Here is a 27,552-nt window from a genome sequence, read left to right as displayed (position 1 = left end):
CTTCATCCTCCCCTCTCTTGGGGAAATCAGCATCCTGGGTTCTCTGCATAAGCTGACCTCAAACCACTGCAGGTAAACCATGCTCCCTTGTGTTCCTAGTAAAGCTAATACTGTTGCGTCCTGATACCCTAGCGAAGTGGTATTGGGAAAGTCCTGGTTACAACAGTTTTCCTACAAAGACTCGGAATATCTTTTACCTGGGCAGTTATATATCTAAACATCTCAACACACAGCTTGCATAGGCCGCAGACCTTGCGTAGCAAGGTTTAGGGAGGTGCAGGGAATCCATATTTATGGTACAAACCTATTATAAATAAGGAGCCCCCAGGTAAAGCCAAAAGCCAGTTTGCCAGAGACATCCACCCTCATAATGGGTGAGTCACCCCTAATAAATAGTTTAGGTTTGTATTCCAGTTACGGAACGAATGATAAATTCGGAGATCATTTGTATTTTTCCTAACGATATAAACTTTTATGTATTTATACAAACTTACCCACCAGCCCTATCCCCCTTGAAATTCTACCTCCAAGCAAAGTGAGCTAAATCACAGGTGTGTGAGTGGGAGTGGTAGCAAGCTACCCCCCTACCCCTGCTAACTAGCGGAATGGGAAGGTAAACCTCACTAAATTTTAATGGCTCATCCTTTCAGCTTCGCTAAAAGTAATAACCCCTAATAAATAGCTAAAGGTTTGTATCATTATGAAAAATACAAATTATCTCTGAAGTTGTCATGTTGATGGGAACCAAAGAGCGCTGCCTGGAGGACGGCCTCTAGGTGTGGGAACTATCACATCCGTTGTGGGGAGAATCGCAGACTACGGCAGTGGATGTTGATTGTGTCTTTCCCCTCCGTAGAAAAGACTTCCTTTACCCGTTGGTCTCCCCTTCGGACGAATCTTCGAGCGAAGAGAGGGGTTCATCCACTCCCCTGCTGAGGGAGTAATTCCTCCACCAGCCACCATACAGCAATCTTCGTGCTTGCTGCAAGGATCACTGACAGGGACGGCAAATGTTGGCAACCTTCCCCATCCGCAAGAGAATCTGCCTCTCCTGGTGGGTCTCTCCTCCGGGGAATTCCTCTCATGGGAATTGGGTTTGCCCATTCTCTGCTATTACCTTTCAGAACAAGCCTCGTTCATCGGCAGTCTTTTCCTGTTAGAAGACTTGTCCCACCTATTGACTTAGATCCTGAGAGATCCTACCGGAATTGGATGAATCCATTTCTTGTCCTTAATCTTTGGGAACAGGCCATCAGACTCATCACGCCAGCAAGATTCGTCTTGCCCAGCTGACTTGTCACGCCCAGTAGACTCGTCACGCCCAGCCGACTCATCTGCAACTCCCAACGAAGATCCCAAGAGAACCTTCTCAGTGACTAACAGTCACATATGAACATCTTTCACAAAGCAGTATCTTCGCTTCGACTTCATGCCTTGAGACTATCCAGCTTCTCCTCTCTCAGGGAGTCTGTCCTGCAAGAGCTCGCAAAGAGAATTACTGGATTCCTGGATAGAACTTCGGCTTTTGCCATTCAGGCTTAGTGGCCTGTAAGATGGTATCTTGGAAGGGGTATCCCTCCCCTCGATACCACTACCAGCATTGGGGGTAATCCTCGGTTACGTTCGGGAGGAAAACTTCTCTTGGTCTCGTCATTGAAAGGCCACTACTAGTCCTTGATCCTTGCCTTCAGACTGAAAGAAATTAACCTTTCCTCCTCGTTGGTATCGCCCTTCATATGGAATTTCGAGCTTATGGACCCTTAGTCAGAAAGGATACCTCACTCCAGGACTCCAAGCAGCAAAGATCACCTGATCTTGATGTCAGGTCTCCTGCTTGTATTGGCTTTGGCCAAGAGATTTGACGAACCTCATGGAATTTCCATAACATCTCTCATTCACGACGACGAGCCGAGTAATGCTCAACCTTGCTTCTGGCAGCTCAGATCCCAGAATCTGAACCCTTCGGTCTGGGAGTCCTTCGCAGCAGGACCAAGGATCCAGATCAACGGTTACTATGCCAAGGAGAAACTGGAGGCCCTACCTCAAGGATGCTCCTGAGTACCTGCACTCCATGTCAGCACAGGGAAGGTCAAGAGGAGGATCACGAAGAACACCATCTCAGCATGGATTTGCAAGGTGATTGATCTAGCAATGAATCCTGAGCTTCCTCCAACACATCGACCCAGATCACATGACGTCAGGGGCATTGCTACGTCCCTGGCATTCAAACAAAACTAGTCTGTGGCGCAGGTTTTACAAGTGGGCGTGTTTAAGCGTCAAACGATTTTCACCGCCCCCTACCTGCAAGACGTAACCTAAAGGGGACACAATACGTTTTCCATTGTTCCTGTGGTGGCTGCACAACAACTGGTTTAACACCTCAAGCTCCTTGATGGACAAGTAGCAGGAAGGTGAGGGCATTGGTTACCTGGATTTACTCTGAATGAATGATTAAGAAGGACCGGCTCTTTCTTTTCTTCATCCTCCCCTCTCTTAGGGAACTGAGCATTCAGGGCCCTCTGCAAAGCTGACCTTAACCAACTGCAGGTAAACCATTGTTCCCTTGTGTAACCTGGTATTGTATCAATACTGTTATGTCCCCATTCCCATCAAGGGTGGTATTGGGTATGTTTTGGTGACCTCGGACGATTCCTATTACTTGGAAGAACTCATACCTTGACAGTCACATTGCTAGTATGACAAACACACAGCTTTTGTAGGCCGTAGACCATGCATAGCAAGGTTTTAGCAAGGTGTAGGGGTTCCACTTACTATATGCCAACACACATCGAGGGGAATCCCCATGTCAAAGCTCAGAAGCCAGATTGGCAGGGACTTCCACCCTCCTAATGGGTAAGTAGTCAACCCCTATAAATAGCATTGGTTTATATTTTAGCTACCGAAGAAATGGGAAATTTGGAAATGATTTGTGTTTTTGCTGATGATACAAACCTGTAGCTATTTATACAAATCGACCTGCCAACACCAGTCCTCCTTGAAATCCTACCTCCAAGAAAAGTGAGGTTCACACCATATGTGTGTGAGTGAGCGGGGTAGTTGCCCCTCCCCCCCCTCCGACTAACTAGTGAGTGGGTAGTTAATTGTTGCTAAAAGTCTAATGGCTTGTCTTTCAGCTTTGCCGCAAGTAATACCCCTATAAATAGCTACAGGTTTGTATCGTTAGGAAAATACAAATTACTTCCAAATTTGTCATATTTGGAAGAAAATACATAGAAGTACAAGTACAGTGGGGAGTTATGAGCAAAATAAAGACTGCTTGGCTTGGTGAATAAGGATTTCTTCCTACCTAAGGAGGAGTCTCCTGTGTAAAAGATGAGGGTTTGCATTTGTAAGAACAAATGACAAATTTGGAGGTTGAATTGGCCATTCATTGTGAGGGGGTTGGTGGCTTCCCCACCACCAGACAGTAACTACTGACATCTTGTCAAAGAAATCTAACACCTGAGTTCAAGCTTTGCAGGAAATATACTATCAAACGACTCAGGTTTGAGTAGTTAGGAGAAATACAAATTACCTAAAAGGATTTATGATGCTGCTACGTATGAGTAACAATTACCTGTACTATTTTCAAATCTTTGAACGGTTGTAAGTAATGGGTGTGTTCTGTTTACATTGCAGTGTTTGGAGTAAAAGTATGGATAATTGCATAATCTATAACCTTTTGTTCCTTTTTTATCGTTACTCGTTTTTCTTTTTTCAGCCATGGATAGCTCTATTGAAATATTAGAAGTGGAGAGTACGCAAAATGATAGAAATAATGTCTCCGTAGAACTGGAGGTTCTTTATGATGCCCAGGGTCAGCAGGTTATGGAGGTAAGTGAAAAATCTTGCATCTGTCATCCTTTGCAGTGACAAGGAGTTTAGGTGTAAGTGATCAGGAAGCTTTAGTTGAAGTGATAAAGATGAATGAACAATGGAAGCAGTGTTTTTAATACAGTAATCTACTAAATGAGAAGGAATATGTAGTAGAAGACATTAATATTGTAGGAACTATTGGTGAATATGACATGTAAAGAGGAGAGAGTTCTTAGGAAAATAAAGAAAGGGTAATACATTGGAGTAATTTGGTGTAACATGCCATCTTTTAAAAACTATTTGAAGAACTAGTCGTGAGAATTCATCACAGTGCTGTATGTGTAAACATCATCCAAGGGTTTTATAAAAAGGGAGGAAGGGGTTCATCACATTTTTGTACTGTAGCCTACATGAAAACATGATAAAGGCAGTCTAAAAATGGGGAAATTTTATGAATTATAAGGTTATTCAAGGTCAGAATATAAATGAGAAAATATTTTAAGAAAGGATAAGACAGATTGCAGATTTTATAATTTTTCAGTGTGGGTTTGTGTCGGGAAAAGTAATAAAAAGAGAAATCCATATAGCAAGATAAATGCAGAAGCACACCACATATCAAGTAATACTGTAAGTCCTATGTGCCTAGATCTACAAAATTTATTTGTTCCTATGCAAATATAAAATATTTTCCATTAATAGGTATAAGATTTTGGTAAAGCTGGAAACGGCTGTTTGAAATTCTAACGAGGTGGTTGTAGTTCTTGGGAGATGGAGGATAGCCCCCGCCCATCCAACAGACAGCACAACCTTGACTTTGATTTTGGCTGCAGTGAGGTACACACTTACTTCTCTGCTGCCTCATAAGTGGTGGCTTTGATCTTTTTCTTTTCTTTTCATTATCTATGATTAAAAGATTAATCAGCTTAGATTGTGTGGCTTTAGTAATGGAGACTCCACGAGCAGATGTGGGTGTCCCCTGGAAAATCTGGGTGCAAGTGTGGCAGGTTCATGAGCAATCCTGTTGTGGATCCTTATCAACTTTAAGTCTTCTAAAGTGGTATGACTGTTTGCAGTCATCCCCGTTACAAGTGTAGGTCGTTGGCGCCTCTGCAGTGCTCTGAACATAGAAACACCTAATCTGATGTCAAAGAAACTATTGCTCCTTTGGGTTTCTCTGGGGCTTGGTCCTCCAAAGGAATTTTTAAGGAGGATGGAGACTCCAATATGTGCTTGGGGCTGCTTTGGAAGGAGCAGAAGTATTATACTCCTCTGCCTTTCTCCAGAAGTTTGCCTTCTGTTGTACTGCCTGATGACATCTGTAGGGACTTGGACGTGCGGAGGTTGTGGCTTTCCTTGGCAATCAATGACACCATGTCGGAGGAGAAGCTTTTTAAGGTTTGTTCCGTAACCGAAATACAAACCACGCTATTTACATTGGGTATTACTTTCGGCGTAGCGGAAATGACGAGCCATTAGATTTTTAACGAGGGTTAACTACTTAGCGAGGGGGTAGGCTACCCCTCCCCCCTCACACACCGGTGAACTGATTCACTTCACTTTTGGCTCGGATGATGGTCAGACGTGTCTGCTCTCACTCTTGCATATTGACAGCCTTAATCTTTTTTGCTTTTTCTTGCAGCTTGTGTGTTTAGAAGTTGGCCTCTCTCTCTCTATCATGCGGAAGTGCCCTGGCTTACCCGACCGCCCTTGTGGGACTTTCATGTCGGCGGTCGAAACGGATCCTCACACCTTGTGTCCGTACTGCAGAGGTCAACGGTGTGATAGAGACAAAGTTTGTAGTGAGTGTAGGGAGTGGTCTACCTCCCAGTGGGAGAGGTTTTCCCGGCGGCGTAAGAAGAAGTCCAGGCGGGATCTTTCTTCTTCAAGGGTTTCCTTGAAGAAGGAAAATTCCAAGGACTCTTCTTCCGCTGCCCGAACCTCCTCCGAAGCTCCCACTCGATCGGTCTCTCGTGAGAGGCCGTCGAGTGGTAGCGTAGGCCTTTCTTTTGTTGACCAACCTCGGGGTTCAGGAGAGAAAGTTGCCTCCCATAGCGAGGCAGCTCCTCCTCCTCCTCCGGGGGAGGGTAATAATAATTCTGTGTCTAATGATGATTTGTTCCAGCTTTGGGCTTCCTTGGGGCTTAAGGGTTCGCCCTCCAGGGAAGCCCTGTTTGACTTGATCCAGTTGGGAGCAGCTGTCAAACAGTCGCCGGTGATAGCGGAGGTAAATCCTCTGTCTATTGTCGACGTTGTGGCAGAGGCTTCCGACGGGTCGGGTCAAACCCCTGCTGTGGTGGCTGATGTTGCTGAAGACTCAGTTCCCACCTCCGAACATCCTTCGAGGGAGGAGCTGAGTCCAACGGTCTCTCCTGCGGGTGATTCTCCCCCTCGGGGGAGTTCACTGACAGAGACTCCTGTTCGGAGGACCGACGATGGTGTTCCTTCGCCGCAAGGTTCGTCCTCTTCTTCGCCGTAGAGGTCTTCCTTCTCCCTACAAGGGAGTTAGGAGGTGCCTCTTCGGTTCTTCACCCTCGACGTCCCCCGCAGAGGATCCTCCTTGACGTGAGTCGACCATTGCAGCTGCATCCCTGGACCTCTCTGCAGATCGTTCGCAATCTCCTACGCCTGCCAGACCTGTGGACCTCCCTTCGCCATTCCAGGAAGCAGATGCGCAGTGGGCGCCTACGCACCCCGTTATCCTACGGGCACCGGTCCCTTCGGGGCAAAAGGGCTTGTCTCACAATGTGAGCAAATCCCTTAAATGCCAGTTGTTCCGTAACCGAAATACAAACCACGCTATTTACATGGGGTATTACTTTCGGCATAGCTGAAATGACGAGCCATTAGATTTTTAATGAGGGTTAACTACCCTCTCGCTAGTTAGCGAGGGGGTAGGGGAGGGGTAGCTAGCTACCCCTCCCCCCCTCACACACCGGTGAACTGATTCACTTCACTTTTGGCTCGGGTGATGATCAGACCTGTCTGTCTCACCCTCGCATTTTTGACAGCCTTAATTTTTTTGCTTTTTCTTACAGCTCGTGTGCTTGGAAGTTGGCCTCTCTCTATCATGCGGAAGTGCCTTGGACTTCCCAACTGCCCTTGTCGAACGTTCATGTCGGCGGTCGAGACCGACCCTCACTCCTTATGTCCATACTGCCGAGGGCAACGGTGTGATAGCGATAAAACTTGTAGTGAGTGCAGGGAGAGGTCTACCTCCCAGTGGGAGAGGTTTTCCCGGCAACGTAAGAAGAAGTCTAAGCGTGACCTTTCTCCTTCAAGGGCTGCTTTGAAGAAGGAAGGTTCCAAAGACACTTCTTCCGTTGCCCGAACCTCCTCCGAAGCTCCCACTCGATCGGTCTCTCGCGAGGGGCCGTCGAGTGGTAGCGTAGGCCTTTCTTTTGTTGACCAACCCCGGGGAGAGGGAGAGGGAGTTGCCTCCCATAGCGAGGCAGCTCCTCCTCCTCCACCTCCGGGGAAGGATATTGATGTTGATGACTCTGTTTCTAACAATGATCTTTTGCAGCTTTGGGCTTCCTTGGGGCTTAAGGGCTCGCCCTCCAGGGAAGCCCTGTTTGACCTGATCCAGTTGGGTGCAGCTGTCAAACAGTCGCCGGTAATAGCAGAGGTAGATCCTCTGTCTATTGTCGACGTTGTTGTGGCAGAGGCTTCCGATGGGTCGGGACAATCCTGCTGTTGTTGCGGATGTTGCTGAAGGCTCAGTTCCCCCCTCCGAACATCCTTTGAGGGAGGAACTGGGTCCAACGGTCTCTCCTGCGGGTGATTCTCCCCTTCGGGGGAGTTCACTGACGGAGACTCCTCTTCGGAGGACCGACGATGGTGTTGGTGCCCCTCGAGGTCGTCTTCGCCGTAAGGCTCGTCCTCCTCTTCGCCGTAGAGGCCTTCTTTCCCCTTATAAGGGAGTTAGGAGGCGCCTCTTCGGTTCTTTGCCTTCGGCGTCCCCCGCAGAGGAGCCTCCTCGACTTGAGCAGACCGTTGTAGCTGCATCGCTAGACCTCTCAGCTGATCGCTCGCGATCTCCCACGCCTGCCAGACCTGTTAGCCTTCCTTCTCCGTTCCTGGACGCAGATGCGCAGTGGGTGTCAACGCACCCCGTTTTCCAACGGGCACCGGTCCCTTTGAGGCATAAGGGCTTATCTCTCAATTAGAGTAAGTCCCTTAAGTGCTAGGTGATACCTGCGCGCCCATGTTCTCCTGCGCGCTCGCGCGCAATAGCGAGCAAGCGCTCTCCTGCTATGGACCCTTCGGACTCAACGCGCCAGCGATCTCCTGCAGCCATGTCTTCTCGCCGTAGATCTCCTGCTCACCAGAGCTCGCCTGCGTGCCAGCGCTCACCTACGCGTCAGCGCTCTCCTGCTCGTCAGGGATCTACTGTGCGCCAGCTCTCTCCTGCTCGCCAGCGCACATCTGCGCGCCCTGTTCCTGCTGCGTGCCCACGTACTCCTGAGCGCCCATGATCGCCTACTCGCCAGCGCACATCTGCGCGTCCTGGTCATGATGCGCGCCCACGATCTCCGGATCTGGGTGCAGGCAAGGAGGTTGTTCCTTTGCCCCCTCGCCATCGATCTCCTGCGCGCCCGCTGACCTCACCCACGCTCCAGTCTTTGCCTGCGCGCCATCGCGCTCACTCTCCTGTGCGCTCTTCTAGACCTGTTTGAGTCTCTGCGCGCCCGCGTGCCCACCGGAAGTTTCCGGTGCAAGCCAGCGAGCGTTCGCCTTTATGCGCCACTTCACCTTCTGGTCCTGCGTCCCAGCTGATATCTCCTGACCGTGCCACTACGCACTAGCGATCTCCAACGCGCCAGCAATATTTTGCCTGCGCGCAAGCGCTCTCCAATGCGCCTGCGCGCCGATATGTCAGATCGCCGAAGGTCTCCTACGCGCCCACGCGCTAACTCGCCTGTGCCCAGTCGATTGCCTTCTCGCCCTACGCGCCATCGCTCGCCAACGCACCATCGCTCACCAACGCACTATCGCTCGCCAACGCGCCATTGCTCCCCTGCGCGCCGTCGTTCTCCCAGCCGCCAGCGCTCTCCCTTACAACTGCGCGCACCCTCACCTGCGCGCCCACGTGCACTTTCACCTATGCGCTCACTCGCGCTTTCATCTCCGCGCGCCCACGTGCACTTTCACCTATGCGCTCACTCGCTCTCTCGCCCGTGCGCACATGCGCACCCGCGCTTTCATCTCCGCACGCCCGCGTGCATGTGCGCCAACGTTCGCCCGCGCGCAAACCCGCGATTCTACCATTGCGCGAGCACCAGCGCGATCCCGACCGTGATTCCCGCCGGGATTCGCAGCACGGGCAACCTTGCGAGTCCTCTGGAGCGCATACTTCCAGATCATCGTCGTCACGATCTCCACCCCGTAAGCGCAGAGCAGCGCACTTGCCGGAGGAGGAAGAATCTCAGAGAGATCTAGGCAACACACTTCAGAGAGGTCTAGGCAACACTCTTCTTCTTTTCAGGCAGGCCCTGTGGTGTCCACTCCTAAGGATCGCCCGATCCCCTTCTCTCCAACCGGAGTCACTGACACTGCGTCTGTCAGCCGTCAGTCTTGGTTTGAGTCTCTGATCAAAGCGGTCGTCCAGGCTGTTAAGCCGGCCCTCGCTGATCTAGGCTTCAAACCAACGGCAGCCTCGTCTCCGCTGAAGAGAAGGAGAGGAGTGGACTTCGTGGTGACTTCTCCTAGGGTTAAACTGGCTCCCAAGAAGTCCGTCAGGAAGGCCCCTTCCCCCTCTCAGACGGTTTCTCCTTCTCCTGTGGACGAAGCCTTTCCGTCCTCAGGAGAGTCCAGCGAGGTGAGACATTCTCCCACGGCACCAATGGGAGGAACCCCACCTCGAGTAGGAGAATCGTCTCCTGTGGGAGCAGAGAGGAGCCCTCAGACTTCTTTACTGGTGTCCTGTATCTCTCCTAGGAGGGAGCCCAAGGACTTGAAGACCATCCCTAAGTCTTCATCCTGGATTCGACCAGAGCCAGCAAGACCCAAGGAGAACGTCCACGTGTCCCCCCAAGTAGAGCAGCTGGGGACAGGAGACTTTGCTGCCAGTCCACAAGGAGGAGAGCTGCATGAGTCGGAGCATGCCTTCTGGCAGGTCCTGAGTCTGATGAGGCAACTCAACAGGTTCGAGGACCCGGAGACCGCCCCTCGCGAAGGCAAGGATACGGTTCTGGACCAAGTCTACGGCACTCAAAAACCTCCGAAGGCCAGTGCGGCTCTGCCCTGATCCCAGGGGGTTAAGAGCGCCAGAGACAAGGTTAAGAGCCAGCTCTCCAAACTTGCCTCCTCCAGCCGTTCCTCTGCCAGCAACAAACTCCTCCCACCTCCTCGTGTACAACAGAGGAGGTACTTCGAGATCATGGGGGAGTCTTGTTTAGCTCTTCCTCTCCACCATTCTGTGGAAGAGCTCTCCAGGGGAATTTCTCTTGAGAAACTCTCCGCCCGGCAGGTGACATTCTCGGCTACAGAGATCTTGAGCCAGGAGAAAGTCGCAAAGTGTGCCATGCAGGCCACTTCGTGGCTGGATGTCTGGCTGGGGTCTCTGGGCATCCTGTTGCGATCCGAGGACTTGTCCAAGGAGAGCACCAGGAAGGCCATGGAGACTTTACTCCTCTCGGGCACGCGCACCATCGAGTTTCTAGCTCACCAAGTTTCGAACTTGTGGGCAAACTCGATCTTGCAGTGTCGTGATGCGGTGACCGAGAGGTTCCATGCGAAGGTCCCAGCCGTGGATGTCTGCAAGCTCAGACACTCTTCCGTCCTTGGAAAGAGCCTGTTTTAGCCCAAGGATGTGGAACGGACAGCTGAGAGGTGGAGGAAATCGAATCACGATTCTCTCCTCCAAAGGGCTCTTACATCCAGACCCTACAAGCCTCCAGTACCTCAACAACAACAGCCTCGTCAGTCTAGGACATCGAAACCGGCTCCGGCAGCAAAGGCAAACAGCAGCCCTTTCCTGTCAAGGACAGGAAGGGTGGAAAGTCCTCCAGGGGAGGCAAGAATCCTAGAGGGAGCGGCCGAGGCCGCAAACGCTAGGATTGGCAATCCCCCTGCGTGTCCACCAGTGGGGGAATGCCTGCAGAGTTGCGCGTTCAGGTGGCAGCAACTCGGGGCCGATTCCTGGACGATCTCTGTGATCAGCCAAGGATATCGCGTCCTGTTCATAACATCTCTTCCTCCCCTGACAGCGAATCCAGTGTCGTTGAGCTCCTATGCCATGGGATCGGCAAAGGGGCTAGCCCTTCGGGCAGAAATCGAGACCATGCTCAAGAAGGATGCTCTCCAAGAGGTCGTCGACGGCTCCCCAGGCTTCTTCAGTCGACTCTTTCTTGTAAAAAAGGCATCTGGAAGCTGGAGACCTGTCATCGACCTCTCAGCCCTGAACAAGTTTGTCAAACAAACTCCGTTCAGCATGGGGACAGCAGAGACGGTCAGACTTGCAGTTAGACCGCAAGACTTCATGTGCACACTGGATCTAAAGGACGCGTACTTCCAGATCCTAATCCATCCGTCTTCCAGGAAGTACTTGAGATTCAGCCTAGACAGTTCAAGGTGCTGTGTTTCGGTCTCTCCACAGCACGACAGCTGTTCACCAGAGTGTTCACTCTGATATCTTCGTGGGCACACAGGATCGGCATCCGTCTCCTTCGCTATCTGGACGACTGGCTGATCCTGGCAGACTCGGAGTCGACCCTTCTTCGACACCGAGACAAGCTTCCGGGACATTGCCAAGATCTAAGGATCATGGTAAATCTCGAGAAGTCTTCTCTGCTTCCATCTCAACGACTGGTATATGTAGGCATGATATGGGACACCAATCTCCACAAAGCCTTTCCATCAGACGACAGGATAGCAAGGCTGAGGAGGGTCGCAGAGCCTTTCCTCAGACGGGAAGAGCTTCCAGCCCAATCTTGGTTACGTCTTCTAGGTCACCTGTCCTCCCTGGCCCGTCTAGTTCCAAACGGCCACCTCAGGATGAGATCCCTGCAAGGGCGGCTCAAGTCCCAGTGGAATCAAGGCTACGATTCCCCGGACATTCTGATCCCTATGGGGCCTGCGGAACGGACGGACCTGCAGTGGTTGTTAACCGACGGAAACCTTCGAAAGGGAGTGGATCTTCTCGTCCTCCCCCGGATTTGATGCTGTTCTCGGACGCGTCAAAAGAAGGGTAGGGGGCCCGCGTTCTGAACCACAGGATCTCAGGCCGGTGGTCAGAATCAGAAAAGTACCTCCACATCTATCTGCTAGGAATGAAGGCCGTATATCTGGCCCTTCAACAGTTCCAACAGACCCATTAGGTCACTCTGTGGTGTTGATGAGCGACAACACCACAGTAGTGGCTTATATCAACAAGCAGGGAGGTACCTTTTCACAAGAGCTACAGTATCCCATCTTGCAGTAGAGATTCTGAGATGGGCCGAAGTCCACTCGATACCACTATCAGCTCGCTTCATTCCGGGCAAAAGGAATGTGCTCGCTGACAGTCTGAGCAGAGCTTCGCAGATAGTGAGTACCGAGTGGTCTTTGGATCCTCTAGTAGCCAACAAAGTCCTGACTTTGTGGGGTTCCCCGACAGTGGACTTGTTCGCGACAGCCTTGAATTTCAAGCTGCCGCTGTACTGCTCCCCAGTCCCGGACCCCAAGGCACTCTGGCAAGATGCCTTCCAACAACGGTGGGACAACATCGACGTCTACGCCTTCCTACCGTTCTGTCTGATGAGAAGGGTGCTCAACAAGACCAGACTATCGGTCAACCTGTCGATGACCTTGTTAGCTCCGCTATGGCATCTTGCAGAGTGATTCCCGGACCTTCTGCAGCTCCTGACAGAACTCCCAAGAGAACTCCCCCCATGACACGAGCTACTCAGGCAACCACACTGCAACATCTTCCACAAAGCCGTAGCTTCGCTTCGGCTTCACGCCTGGAGACTATCCAGCATCTCCTCACAGAGAGAGGCTTTTCACAACAAGTTATGGAGAGGATGTCTCCACACCTGCAAAAGTCATCTGCAGGGTTCTACCAGGTGAAGTGGAGAGTCTTCTGTGGTTGGTGTCGTGGGAGGGGTATCTCTCCCCTCGATGCCACTATTCCAGCAATAGCAGAGTTTCTTGTATATTTGCGGGAGGAAATGTGCCTTTCAGTCTCGGCGGTGAAAGGCTATCGCTCAGCCTTAAGCCTTGCCTTCAGGCTGAAAGGATTGGACATTTCTTCCTCGCTGGAACTTTCGTTACTCATACGAAGCTACGAACTTACCTGCCCTCGGTCGAAAGTGAGACCTCCTCCATGGAACGTGGTTCGGGTTCTCAGGGCTCTTAAGAGACCTCCGTTCGAACCATTACGCCTGGCTTCTGATCGTCACCTGACTTGGAAGACAGTGTTCCTGCTAGCTCTGGCTTCAGCCAAGCGTGTCAGTGAACTTCAAGGTCTCTCATACGTCGTCGCCCATTCAAGGGGATGGGGGGAGGTAACGTTCAGGTTCGTCCCTGAGTTTGTTGCTAAGACTCAAAATCCTGGAGTTCCGGACCCACGGTTCGACTCCTTCAGGGTTTCGAGTCTTCGTTCTGTAACAGATGACCCAGACCATCTCCTACTATGCCCAGTAAGGAGTCTGAGGCATTATCTTAAAAGAACAGCTGCAGTTCATCCTCGCGTGCAAGCCCTGTTTGTGAGCACAGGAAGGACGAAGAGGAGGGTCACCAAGAATACCATCTCAGCTTGGATTCGAAGGGTCATCCATCATGCCCTGAATCCAGCCCTCCTCCGTCACGTCGCCTTAGAGCACACGATGTCAGAGGCATCGCAATGTCCCTGGCATTCAAGAGAAACTTCTCTGTGACGCAGGTGCTACAAGCTGGGGTCTGGAAGCGTCAAACAACCTTCACAGCCCACTACCTGCAGGACGTGACCCACAGGAGCCTCGATACGTTCTCTATCGGCCCTGTGGTGGCTGCACAACAGCTGGTCTAACCTCAGGCTCCTTAATGGACAAGTAGCAGTAGGTTGAGGGCGTTGTTACCCGGTTTTAGTCTGCGTGAATGAAAGAGTATGTCTGACCCTTACTCTTTTCTTCATCCTCCCCTCTCTTGGGGAAAGCAGCATCCTGGTCTCTGCATAGCTGACCTCAACCTCTGCAGGTAAACCATGCTTCCTTGTGTTCCTAGTATTACTGTAATATAATTCTGTCGCGTCCCCCATACCCTGACGAGGTGGTATTGGGAACGTCCTAACCTAGATTTCCATCTAAAGGACTTCAGGTCAACTTCCTAGGACGAGTCACACTTCTTTCCTTCACACACAAGCTTATGTAGGCCGTACGTTCCTTGCTGAACAAGGAATTTGCGAGGTACAGGGACTCCTTTTCTCTAGTGCTGCTCACTCGGATTCTGAGTTCCGGGGCAAAAGCCAAAGCCAGTAAGGCTGGGATTTTCCACCCTACCTAAGGGTTAAGTCACCCCATGTAAATAGCGTGGTTTGTATTTCGGTTACGGAACAAATGACAAATTTGGAGATAATTTGTATTTTTCTTAACCATACAAACCTTAGCTATTTACACATATTTGCCCGCCAGCCCTGTCCCCCGTGAAGTCCTACCTCTAAGCGAAGTAAATCAGTTCACCGGTGTGTGAGGGGGGAGGGGTAGCTAGCTACCCCTCCCCTACCCCCTCGCTAACTAGCGAGAGGGTAGTTAACCCTCGTTAAAAATCTAATGGCTCGTCATTTCAGCTACGCCGAAAGTAATACCCCATGTAAATAGCTAAGGTTTGTATGGTTAGGAAAAATACAAATTATCTCCGAATTTGTCATGTTTCACCTGTGCGCCAACGATCTCCTGCTGTTGCTGATGACCTTCCAGACCTTCCAGAACCAACGCACCAGCGATCTTCATTAGCAGAGTCGACTCGCCAGCGCTCTCCTGCTCGCCATCGATCTCCTACTAGCCAGCGCTCACCTGTGCGCAAGCGCTCACTTGCGCGCCAACGATCTCCTGTTCGCCTGCGATCTCCTACTCGACAGCTCACATCTGCACGCCCCGTTCTTGACATGCGCCATGCGCGCCCACGATCGCCTGCGCGTCCACGATCTTCAGCTCGCCAATGATCTTCCTCTGCGCGTCAACGCGCAACTGCGTGCCATCGCTCGCCCGCGCGCCCACGATCTTCGGATCTGGGCGTAGGCAAGAAGCCTCGTCTGTCACCTTCTTGCCTGCGATCACCTACGCGCCCTCGGAACTCGCCCACACGTCAGCCCTCGCCTGTGCACGATGTCTCCATCGCGCCCACAAGTGCGCATTTCAAGAGCTGGTCGAGACACCAAGCGCTCATGCGCCCACGAGCAGTCTCCTGTACGCGCCCACGAGCAGTCTCCTGTACGCGGTTCCACACCTGCTGATCCTGCTCCTCAGCTGTCTTCTCCAGACCTCGCCCTTGATCGCCAGCGATCTCCTGTGCGCCCGTGCGTTCCATCGCCTGCGCGTCATCGCTCTCCAGCACGCCCGCGCGTCCAAGAACCTGCTTGCCGAAGGTCGCCTACGCGCAACCTCACCTGTGTGCAGCCGCTCGCCAACTCGCCCTGCGCGTCATCGATCGCCAACACGTCATCGCTCGTCAGCGCGCCATCGCTCGCCAACGCATCATCGCTCGTCAGCGCGCCGTCACTCGCCTGCGCGCCGTCACTCGCCTGCGCGCCGTAATTCTCCTGGCCGCCAACGCTCGACCCTACGCCCACGCGCACCCTTGCCCGCGCGTGAACCAGCGATTATCCTATCGTGCAAGCGCCAACGCGACCCCAAGCGTGATTCCCGCCGGGTTTCGCATCGCGAGCAACCTAGCGAATCTTCGGGAGCACTAACGACCAGGTCATCGTCTTCACGACCTCCACCCGCAAGCGCAGAACAGCGCGCTCGCAGGAGGAGGGGAAGTCTTCAGAGAGGTCTAGACACCATTCTTCTTCTTCTTCCTTTCAGGCAGGCCCAGTGGTATCTACTCCGAAGGATCGCCCGATCCCCTTCCCTCCAGCGGGAGTCCCTGACACTGCGTCTGTCAGTCAGCAGCCTTGGTTTGGGTCCCTTATCAGAGCTGTTGTCCAGGCTGTTAAGCCCGCCTTCGCTGATTTGGGCCTCAAACCAATGTCAGCCTCACCCCCGCTGAAGAGGAAGAGAGGAGTAGAGGTCGCGGTGACTTCTCCCAGGGTCAAACTGGGTCCTAAGAAGTCCGTAAGGAAGGCTCCTTCCCCCCCTCAGATGTTCTCTCCTTCTTCTTTGGATAAAGCTTTTCCATCCTCAGGAGAATCTACCGAGGTGAGACCTTCTCCCACCGCACCAATGGGAGAAACTCCACCACGAGTAGGAGAACCATTGCGTACAGGGGTGGAGAAGAGCCCTCAGACTTCTTTGCTAGAGTTCTGCATCCCTCCTAGGAGGGAACCAAAGGACTCGAAGACTGTCCCAAAGTCTTCATCCAGGATTTGACCAGAGCCAGCGAGACCCCAGGAGAATGTCCGCGTGTCCCCCCAGGTAGAGCAGTTGGGGACAGGAGACTTTGCTGCCAATTCACCAGGAGGAGAGTAGCACAAATCAGAACATGCCTTCTGGCAAGTCCTGACCTTGATGAGGCATCTCAACAAGTTTAAGGACCCGGAGACTGCCCCTCGTGAAGGCAAGGATATGGTCCTGGACCAAGTCTATGGCACTCAGAAACCCCCTAAGGCCAGTGCGGCTCTGACTTGGTCCCAAGGGGTGAAGAGTGCCAGAGATAAGGTTGAGGGCTAGCTCTCCGAGCTCGCCTCCTCCAGCTGTTCCTCTGCTGGCAACAAGCTCCTCCCACCTCCTCGTGTTCAACAGAGGAGGTACTTTGAGATCATGTGGGAGCCTTGTTTAGCTCTTCCGCTCCACCACTCTGTGGAAGAGCTTACCAGCCAGCCGGCAGGTGACATTCTCGGCTACAGAGATCCTGAGTCAGGAGAAGGTTGCAAAGTGTGCCATGCAGGCCACTTCGTGGCTGGATGTCTGGCTGGGGTCTCTGGGCATCCTGCTGCAATCCGAGGATCTATCCAAGGAGAGCACCAGGAAGGCCCTAGAAACCTTCCTCCTCTCGGGCACACGTACCATCGAGTTTCTAGCCCACCAAGTTTCGAACTTGTGGGCAAACTCGATCTTGAAACGTCGTGATGCGGTGACCGAGAGGTTCCACTCGAAGGTCCCAGCCGTGGATGTCTGTAAGCCCAGACACTCTTCCATCCTAGGAAAGAGCCTATTTGAGCCCAAGGATGTGGAACAGGCAGCTGAGAGGTGCAGAAAATCGAACCACGATTCTCTTCTCCAAAGGGCTCTCACATCGAAGCCCTACAAGCCTCCAGCACCTCAACAACCTCGCCAGTCCAAGTCGACGAAACCGGCACCGGCAGCAAAGACAAAGGTGTCCAAACAGCAGCCCTTTCCTGTCAAAGACAAAAAGGGCGGAAAGTCCTCCAGGGGAGGCAAGAATCCTAGAGGGAGCGGCCGAGGCCGCAAATGCTAGGATTGGCAATCCCCCTGCATGTCCACCAGTGGGGGGATGCCTGAAAAGTTGCGCATTCAGGTGGCTGCAACTCGGGGCCGATTCTTGGACGATCTCCGTGATCAGTCAAGGGTATCGCGTTCCGTTTATGAGTAGAACCCCATAACATTTTGGTTTACGACCTACACATTAAGTCAACAGGGTCTGGACATAAATCTCCGACTACCTACTGATAACGGACACAAAACCGTAGGGTTTTTTTCACTGAAGTGTCCACTGCACTAATATCCAAAGAATCCCCACAGTAAAAATTCCAAAATATCTGCTCACAACCTTGAAATCTTTACACAACGTCCCTGTGAACTACTCACCATCACCTATGTTAAAAGTGCAACTAAGGCCAATTACCAAGGGGTTTGTCACTTGGTCGGCTTCTTATCACAGGATTTACCTTCAAGAGCAGGGTCATGGAGTTCAAGTTTCATCATCTAGTAGATGTAGACGCGAATAAAAGTTATACACAATACACATAATTCCCTTACTTCTTTCCCTGTCATTGCTTACCCTCGCCTAGCACTCTGTTCAATATTCAGTAAACACCACCAGAAATTGTATAACTGTATGTGGTAATAAAATAGTCAACTCTATCAGCGAGGCCAACTTAGTACTTTCAAATTCCTCTGCAGTGCCCTGTTGTTGGTAGGATTCTCAGTCTTTTTTTTCTAATTTAAGCTATGATATCTTGCATGATAACTGGATTGAAATTAAAAAGGCATCAAAAGGAGTCCTAATCGCTCTCACCGCCTATCTTCAATAGGTTCCACAAATTTCTTTAATTCAGATAATTTGTTCAAGTGAACCTGTTTTTTTGACAATCTCTACCATCTTATAAGAAATTTTTTGCATATGATCCCTGCTGGGTGCAAGGCGCCGTCACTCGGTAATAAAAATGAAAAGAATTTTGAGAGATGGACTGGAGATAAACAAATTAAACTGTACAAAAAATATTCAATGAAAATAAAGCATTATACAAATACAACCTAAAGAATAGAAATAAAAATGAGAAATAAATCTAGAAATAATTTGTATTTTTCCTATACATTTCTTTCACACCCAATTGCAAAGTGACGGTTGTTTACAAGTGCTGGTATAAGCGGGTTGGTGGGTTACCCCCGGTACCCACCTCTGCTAACTAGCAGGGGGTAGTTATATCTTGCAAAAGCTTTAATGGCTTGTTATTCCGTCACTACGTACAAACCAACGCTATTTATAGGGCTATTACTTTCGGTGAAGCTGAAAGAAGAGCCATTAGATTTTTAGCAAGGGTTAACCACGCCCCCGTTAGTTAGAAGGAACCGGCATTAGCTACCCCACTCACTCGCACACCTGGGCTGTGAACCTCACTTTTCTTTTGGCTCAGGAGGAGATCAGTTGTTACCGCTCTTACCCTCACCAATTTTGTACTTGTGTGTGTGCTAATTGCCATGCCATTGGTATGCTGACCTGCCCAGGAACTGAGGGCCCCTCTTGCCGGACTTTTATGTCCTCGGTAGACCTGAATCCTCATCGTTCATGTCCTGCATGTAGAGGCCAACGGTGTGATAATAATAACAATTGTTCTGAATGCTGCCTCCCAGTGGGAAAGGTTTGGGCGCTGGCGGAAGAAGGCTAAAAGAGGTTTGTCGCCCGGGGTCTTCCTCGAAGTCGAAGAAATCTAAAGCTTCTCCTTCTGCCCCCTGTACTTCCTCCGAAGCTTCTGTTCGGCCGGTTTCCTCTGGGGGAACCGTCGAATAGTAGCGTAGGACAATTAACTGCTGGACAACATCGGTTCTTGAGAGATGGGGCTGCTTCCCCTAGCGAAGTGGCCTCGCCTCTCTCCCTGGGGGAATCCTTGATTTTTTCTGGTATTGTTCAGGTGTGGCCATCCTTGGGATTGTCCAACCCCTCTTCGAAGGAGGCTCTGTTGCAGCTCCTGCAGCTGGGTGCTGAGAGGCTATGTTATTCCTCCTCGGAGGTAGCCCCATTGGCTTTGCTCTGTGTAGACCTCCGCGACCCTGAGGAGTCTTCTGCGGCCCTGCCTGGTGATTCTGGCCCTGCCTCATCCACTGCTGCTTCCGCTATTGCCTAGGACTATACTCCCTCCTCGTCAATCTTCCTTCGGGGGCGGAGCAAAGTCCGAGGCAAGTCTCTTGTGGGTAGTCACTCTCTCGTTCGCGAGGGAGAACCCCCATAGAGACACCTCTTTGGAGGTCTGCCAGAGACTAGCTTGCTGGTCAGTCCTCCCCTGTGGAAGCTCGTCCTCGCTGGCAACGAACTTGTAGAGTTCATGACCCTCCTTGTCGCCTCAGACGTTCTTCTTCGCCTCTGGCAAAGAGACGTCTGTTTGGCTCTTCACCATCTGTTGTTGAACGATCCCCTTCGGAAGATCCGCCTTCGCTTAGAGGCCATCAGTATGGCGAGTCTAGCCATTCTCGCCATTGGCCATCTGGTTCCTGACATTCACCTGTATCACTAGACTTGCCATTCGCCAGCCTTATGGTGTTCTCCAGCCTTATGGTGTTCCCCAGTCCAATACTCCTTGCCGACTGTTCACCAACAAACTACTGTTCGTGGTTTGCCAATTGTTTCCAGTCACCCAGTTCCTTGTCACTCGTCCGCTCATCATTGACCAGTGGTTCGCTGTTCTCCAACGACTGTCACTCTCCTACGGTTCACCGTTCACCTACAGTTCGCCGCTCGTCGACGATTCTTCATTCTCCAACGTCTTGCTGTTTACCAGCTCACTAGCGGCCTTCAACTGGTCGTCAGTCGCTATCGACTTGTCGTTTGCCAGCGACTCGCCGATCTCATAGGAAATCAGAAGCCAAACGACAGCCTCTCAGCCATCAATCCCTCGCTGCTCGCCATTCGCCAATTCGCCAATCCCCGAAACGATCCGCAGTTGTCCGGCATTCACCGACTGCTTGTCGATCGCCAAACTCTCGGTGCTCTCCCACTTACCATTCATCAGCACCTCGTCAAGTGGCGACCTCTTGTCACTCCTGTGACTCTCCATCGTTCGCTCGCTATTCAGCGTTCACGGGAACTTCAGCAGTCTCCTGACCATTGTCATCGCTCGCCAGAACGGCACCATTCTAAGGAATGTTGTCGTCGTTCCCGTGAAAAGAGATCGTCTCACAAGTTTTCTGCTTCATGAGCCTCCAGGCACTCTCCGGAGCATAGGCATTCTCCTTCTAGCCGTTCTCCCTCTCCTTGTTACCTGCTTGCAAACGCAGGACATCGCACTCTCCTAGGAGAACAGGGAGAGACAGTAAGGTCCCCCATCGATCTCCTCTTTGGGAAGATCAGACTTTCAAGGCTACTAAGGAACTGTCATCTCGACCAGTCCCTTTCACCTGCAAGGAGGAAACTTCGAAACTGCAGCCTCCCACCATGTCATCATCGATCTCAGGCAAGACTCCCTTGCAGAAACATTCTTCGTCAATCCTCTGGGGGGATCTTTAGGCCAGTGCTACAGTGGGTCAGAAACCGTGGTTTAGAGCCCTGGTGAGGGCCGTCCATCAGGCTTTTGTAGCAGGTGTTCCCCCGATTTTTCCCTCGGGTGAGTCAGAACATCCAAGCGGAGGCTCAGTATCATCGTTCTTACTTCTCCTTGACCGGTTGCACAACCTTCACCAGCTTTGCATGAGGTTTCACTCAGAGAGGAGTCTAGTGAGCTCCTTCCGCCCCTCTCCCACCTAGGTGGTTCCTCAGGAACATCGACCAATTTCAAAGCCCTGGTAAGAAACTGTGTCGCCTTCTGTGGGCGAGCGTGAAAGGGGGTCCCTCCAAAAGCCTCCTTCCTGAAAACCTTTTTCCTTCCGAGGAAAGAATCCTAGGATTCTAAGACCCTGCCAAAGTCCTTTGCAAGGACTGCGAGACCTTCAGAGGGTCTCAGGAGGCTGTCTTCATTGACTACTGTACACCATTACTCCATCGACGACCACAACCCTCCCTGAGATGACATCTTGTGGGTAGAAGACTCTGAATTCGACGACCTTCTTCCTGAGGCTGCTAGTCCGAGGCTATTGGAGGCAGAGCAAAGGGAGTCAGAGCACATCTTCTGGCAGGATTTGGCATGCATGAGGGCCATCAATGGGTTGTCAAACCTGGCAGTGACGCCTCAGGAGGGCAAAGATATGGTCTTAGACCGTGTCTTTGGCACTGAGAAGCCCCCATGTCCGTCGGAAGGTGATTGCTCAGATTACTGGCTCCTCCAGCTCCCTCTGGCCAAGCTCATCCTCAAGACTCCTCCCTCTGCTGTGTGTGCAGCAGAGGAAGTACTATGTCTTTAATAAGCCTCTTCTGGCCCTCTCTCTGCACCATTCCTTGGAGGAATTGACAAAGGGGATCTCTAGAGAGTACTTTCTGGGTTATAGGTCTCGTACTCCACGTCGGAGACCCTTGACCAGGAAAAGATGACGAAGTGTGCCGTGCAGTCTTCTTGGCTGGGCCTCTGGTTGGGTCTGTTGGAAACCTTATGCGGACCGAGGATTGGTTCAAGAATAGCTCCAGGAAGGCAATGGAAATCTTTCTTCTGTCGGGAACTCAAATTATTGAGTTCATTGCCCACTAAATTCTAAACTTGTAGGCAAACACCATTCTGAGGCAAAGAGACTTGATAGCAGAGAGTTTCCATCGCCAAGTCCCACAGATTGAGGTAAGGAAACTCCGGAACTCCTCTCTGGAGGAGTCTTCCGTGTTTGAGCCGGAAGACGTTGAGCGGCCTGCAGAGAGATGGAAAAAGTTCAATCAGGATTCCCTCCTCTATAGGGCTTTGACCATCTCCTCTGCAGAAGAAACAGCAGAAACCGCCAACGATCAAGACTACAGCCATCCATCCTAAGGTGTCTAAGAAGCCCCTTTCCTGCCAAGGTCAGGAAAGGCCCCAAATCCTTTTGTGGAGGGAAGAATACAATTGGGAGGCTGCCGAGGCCGCAACCGCTAGGATGGGCAATCCTCACACTTGTCCACCAGTGGGGGGATGCCTACATCACTGCTGGCAGTGGTGGATGCAGCATATGCAACTCGTGGCTGAACCATGGATAGTCTCCGTGATTCGTTCAGAGTATCGCATCCTGTTCACACAATCTCTCCCTCCACTGACCAAAGCTCCGGTTCCATCGAGCTCCTATGCGAAGGGATCCGCAAAGGAACTGGCCCTTTGGGCTGAAGTCCAGACCGTGTTGAAGAAGGGTGCTCTCCAGGAGGTCCTCGATGACTCCCCAGGCTTCTTCAGTCAACTCTTTCCTGTGAAAAAGGTATCTGGTAGTTGGAGACCAGTCATCGACCTCTCAACCCTGAACAAGTTTGTCAAACAAACTCCATTCAGCAGTGAGACGGCAGACACGGCCAGACGAGCAGTAGGATCACAGGACTTCATGTATACACTGTACCTAAAGGACGTACAGTATACTTCCGGATCCCAATCCATCCGTCTTAACGGAAATATCTGAGAATCATTCTAGACAAGATATACCAGTTCAAGGTGCTGTGCTTTTCTCACTCCACTGCTCCTCAAGCCTTCACAAGAGTGTCATCTTGGGCTCAGAATCAACATCCTTCTCCTTTGCTATCTGGAGGACTGGCTGATTCTAGCAGACTCAGTGGAAACCATTCTTTAACACCAAGACAAACTTCTGAGTGCCAAAATCTGGGGATCATGGTAAATCTCGAGAAGTCATCTCTGCTTCCCTCTCACTGACTGTTATACTTAGGAATGATAATAGACACCAACCTTCAGAAAGTCTTCCCATCAGAGGACATCGTAATGAGGCTGAGGAAGGTTGCAAGACCATTCCTCAGACAAGAACTCCCAGCCCAGAGGTGGTTATGTCTCCTCAGGCACCTATCATCTCTGGCCTGTCTAGTTCCCAATGGCCGTCTCAGGATCTGATCTCTCCAATGGCGACTAAAGTCTAACTGGAACCAGGCCATTGATTCCCCAAACAGACTTCGAGTGGTAGATGGCAGACGAGAATTGGCTAAAGGTTGTCGACCTTCTCGTCCTACCCCGTACTTGAGGCTCTTTTCAGAAGCATCAAAAAAAGGTTGGAGGGACCCACATGCTGCACCACACGACTTCAGGCCTATGGTCAGAGTCCGAAATGTACCAACACATGAATCTCTTAAAGATGAAGGCTGCCTTTGTGGCCCTTCAACAATTCCAACAGTTCCTGGCAGGCTACTCAGTGGTGCTGTTGAGCGACAATGCCTCAGTAGTGACTTATGTTAACAAACAAGGTTGTACTTTTTTGCAGTCCCTATCCCATCTGGCAGTAGAGATCCTGAGATAGGCAGAAGACAACTCGGTGACACTATCAGGACTATCAGATTGCTTCATTCTCAGCAAAACGAATCTGTTCACAGATAATCTGAGCAGAGCGACTCATATAGTGGGCTCCGAGTAGCCAACAAAGTCCTGACTTTGTGGGGTTCTCTGACTGTGGACCTGTTTGCAATGCCCCTGAATTTAGGCTCCTGCTGTACTGCTGCCCAGTCATGGATCCCAAGTCTCTCTGGCAAGATGCATACCAACAATGGTGGGACAACATCGACGTTTATGCCTTTCCCCCGTTTTTTCTGATAAGAGCACTCAACAAGACCAGAACATTACTCAGTCTCTCAGTGACCTTCATAGCTCCACTATGGCATCACACGGAATGGTTCCTGGACCTTCTGCAGCTCCTGACGAAGCTTCCAAGAGAGCTCCCTCCACGACATGATCTACTCAGACAACCATATGCCAACATCTTCCACAAGGCTCTAGGTTTGCTACGACTTCATGCCAGGAGAGTATCCAGCACTTCGTCACTCAGAGAGGAGTTTTGCAACAAGTTGCGAAGCGGATAGTTGGACATCTGCGAAGATTGTCAGCTGCAGTCTACCAGGTAAAGTGGAATGTCTTCTGTGGTTGCTGTTGTGGAAGGGGTACAGTATCTCTCCCCTTGATGCCACTATTCCAGCAATAGCGGAGTTCCTTGTAAACCTGCGAAAGGAAATGTTCCTCTTGGTTTCTCCAGTACTGTAAAAGGTTACTACTCAGCCTTGAGTCTCGCCTTTAAGCTGAAAGGAGTAGATATTTCCTCTTCGCAGGAACTTTTTCTCCTCATACGAAGTTTTGAACTTACCTATCCCCAGTTGGAAGTGAGACCTCCATGGAATGTGGTTCGAGTTCTTCGGTCCCTGAAGGGTCCCCATACTAACCATTACGCCAGGCAACAGATAGCCACCTCACTTTGAAAATGGTGGTCCTACTTGCCTTGGCTTCATGCAAAAGAATTAGTGAACTTCATGGTCTCTGGTATGACATTGTCCATTCAAGGGGATTGGGAGAGGCAAGTTTGTAGCAAAGACTCAAAATCTGGGGGTAACACATTCTAGATTTGATTCCTTCCGGATAACTAGTCACTGTTCTTTAACCGATGATCCAGATCAACTGTTACTATGTCCAGTAAGGAGCTTGAGGTACTACCTCAAAAGAACATCAGCAGCTCGCCCCTGTGTGCCAGCCTTCTTTGTCGGCACGTGGAAGGTCAAGAGGAGGATTACAAAGAACACAATCTCCTGAATTCGCATGGTTATTGACCTGGCACTGAATCCTGATCCTCCTCCATCACATCGACTCAGAGCTCATGACGTCAGGGGCATTGTTACATCCCTGGTGTTCAAGCGAAACTACTCTGTGGCGCAGGTTCTACAGGCGAGCCTGTGGAAGCGTCAGATAACCTTCATGGCCCACTACCTGCAAGATGTAACCCACAGGAGCATGGAAACCTTTCCCATTGGTCTTCTAGTGGCTGCACAAAAACTGGTTCAACACCTCAAGCTCCTTGATGGACAAGAAACAGGAGGATGAGGGCAAAGGTTACCTGGTATTAGCTTGAATGAATGGTTAAGAATGACTGGCTCCTTCTTTTCTTCACCCTCCCCTCTCTTGGGGAAATCTGCGTCCAGGGTCCTCTGCAAAGCTGAACTCAACCAACTGCAGGTAAAATATTGTTTCCTTGTGTAATCTGGCATTGTGTCAATACTGTTACGTCCCCATACCCTATCGAGGGAGTTATTGGGAATGTCTTAGCAACCTTGGAAGATTCCAATGACTTAGACACACTGCTTGAGGAGGCCGCGAACCATGGATAACAGGGTTTTAGCGAGGTGTAGGGTTTCCACCTATTATGTGCAAAACACATAAAGGGGGAATCCCTGGGTCAAAGTCAAAAAGCCAGATTGGCAAGGACTTCCACCCTCCTAAAGGGTAAGTCAACCCCTATAAATAGTGTTGGTTTGTATGTAGTGACAGAACAAATGACAAATTTGGAAGTATTTGTATTTTTCGTAATGATACAAACCTGTAGCTGTTTATACAGATTGGCCCATCAGCACCAGTCTCCCTTGAAGTCCTACCTCTATGCAAAGTGAGGCTCACAGCCCAGATGTGTAAGTAAGATGGGTAGTTATTACCCCTTCCCCCTGCTAGCTAGCGGCTCGGTGGTTAACTGTCACTAAAAATCTAATGGCTCGTCTTTCAGCTTCGCTGAAAGTAATACCCTTATGAATAGCTATAGGTTTGTATAGTTAGGAAAAATACAAATTACTTCCAAATTTTTCATTTTCATCTATCTCCAAAATAATATTCCTATGTAAAGAGCTCCAGCTTTGTATAATTAGGAAAAATACTAATTATTCCATATTTGTCATTTTGGAAATGGGAAAACATGATACAGTATTAAGATGATAATGTTGATAATGATAAATCTAAGTCAGATGATGGGAAGTATTTGACAATAGCATTTAGGAATTATTATCATATTGGTGATGACAGCATTGGAAAAATAAATTTTTTTTTAATAGTTTTTAGTTTACTGTATAGGGAACTTGAAGGCATAGTAGTAATATCCCTCTTTATGTAAGTTTGACATACTGTATGTCAGTTACAACTTTCTGTTGCTCATCCTTAAATATTAGATACAAAAATAAGATTTACATGTCACATTGTATCAGACCTTATGTCGGTTACTACATCGTACAATAACGATGAAGTACTGTACTTCACTTGGAAGATATCTAGTTTCTATAAAAGGAAAGCATGTTGCAGGTACATTTTTGTGTTTAGTATGTGCGTAGGGAACGCATAAATCACTGTATAGGGCAAATATTTCACATATTAAAAATCAGCCTCAGTTGGGTTTCTTGAAACAAATTAATGATGTATGGTGGGGTATTACTGTGCCAAAAAAGATGCTGCGTTCAGTTGATTTTTTTATACAGTACATTATTACTTGCTTTCTTTTCTAACATTTTTTTTTTCAAAGTGCAGTACTGTACAGTAATACCATATCTTGGTAAAAGAGTTTAAAGAAGATAAAATGTAGTTCTTATTAGATTTACAGTACCATAGTACTTGTTATACATATGTTTTTAAAACTAGTCCATGTAATCACGGAAAAATATGTATTACTGGGATAGATAATTTATCTTATATTTCCTTTTTTGAACAGACTTCTGCAAAGCCTGCTCGGCAGGAGTCTACATCACAAGCCAATCGTTTGGCAGTGCGTCAGCAGCCACGAAGACAACGTCGTCCTGTCAAACAGTACCACCAACAACAGCAGGAACAGCAAGCACAGGCTGCACAGCAAAAGCTTCAAAGACAGCAGGCAAGACAGCAACAGCAAAAAGCTCAACAACAACAGAAACTATTACAAAAGCAGGCCTTACAGCAACAGAAGAAGCTACAACAGGCACAACAGCGAGGGGTGAAACGTAAAGAAAGTGACGTACAACTAGTAGCTGAAGTTAAGGTGCAAAAGACTGTACGGGGCGAAGTTGGAGGTGCTGGGACGTTAAAGCATCGTAAGAGGGTAGGCATATTTTGTTTGATATTGAAGGAATGAGATTATTTTTTATCATTGTGGTATGGTATTTTATTTGGCCAAAGTAAGTATTGTTTAAGAGGAAGTGTAAACTGAGGGATTCTCCTTTTATCATGTATATACTGTATACAGAATTATATACTGTAATAATGGAAATTTATGCTTTTTGAAGTAATTGTTATAGGAAAAGCTGCATAAATGTTGCCACAGACTGTTAGGCCTTATAAAAAATAAGGAAACGGATAGATGAGAGAATGGTAGTACAGAAGCATCTTTTTGAGTAGATTCTGTAGTACTTCTGCATGGC

General features: G+C 49.9%; 1 protein-coding gene across 2 annotated transcripts in view; it reads left to right on the top strand.

Moving 5' to 3' along the window:
• The window catches only part of LOC137656888 (S1 RNA-binding domain-containing protein 1), a 242,456-nt gene that overhangs the window by 38,975 nt on the left and 175,929 nt on the right, over nucleotides 1–27,552 (top strand). For both annotated transcript variants that reach the window (XM_068391267.1, XM_068391268.1), the window contains exons 2-3: nucleotides 3,722–3,834; nucleotides 26,871–27,233. In XM_068391267.1, the coding sequence (XP_068247368.1) occupies nucleotides 3,724–3,834; nucleotides 26,871–27,233 (474 nt within the window). In that variant the 5' untranslated portion in view covers nucleotides 3,722–3,723. The remainder of the gene's footprint in view (nucleotides 1–3,721; nucleotides 3,835–26,870; nucleotides 27,234–27,552) is intronic.

Source organism: Palaemon carinicauda, chromosome 17, assembly GCF_036898095.1.
Source record: "Palaemon carinicauda isolate YSFRI2023 chromosome 17, ASM3689809v2, whole genome shotgun sequence".
NCBI lineage: Eukaryota > Metazoa > Arthropoda > Malacostraca > Decapoda > Palaemonidae > Palaemon > Palaemon carinicauda.
The sequence above is the reverse complement of the archived record's forward strand: the minus strand, read 5'-3'. Positions and strand labels throughout refer to the sequence as shown.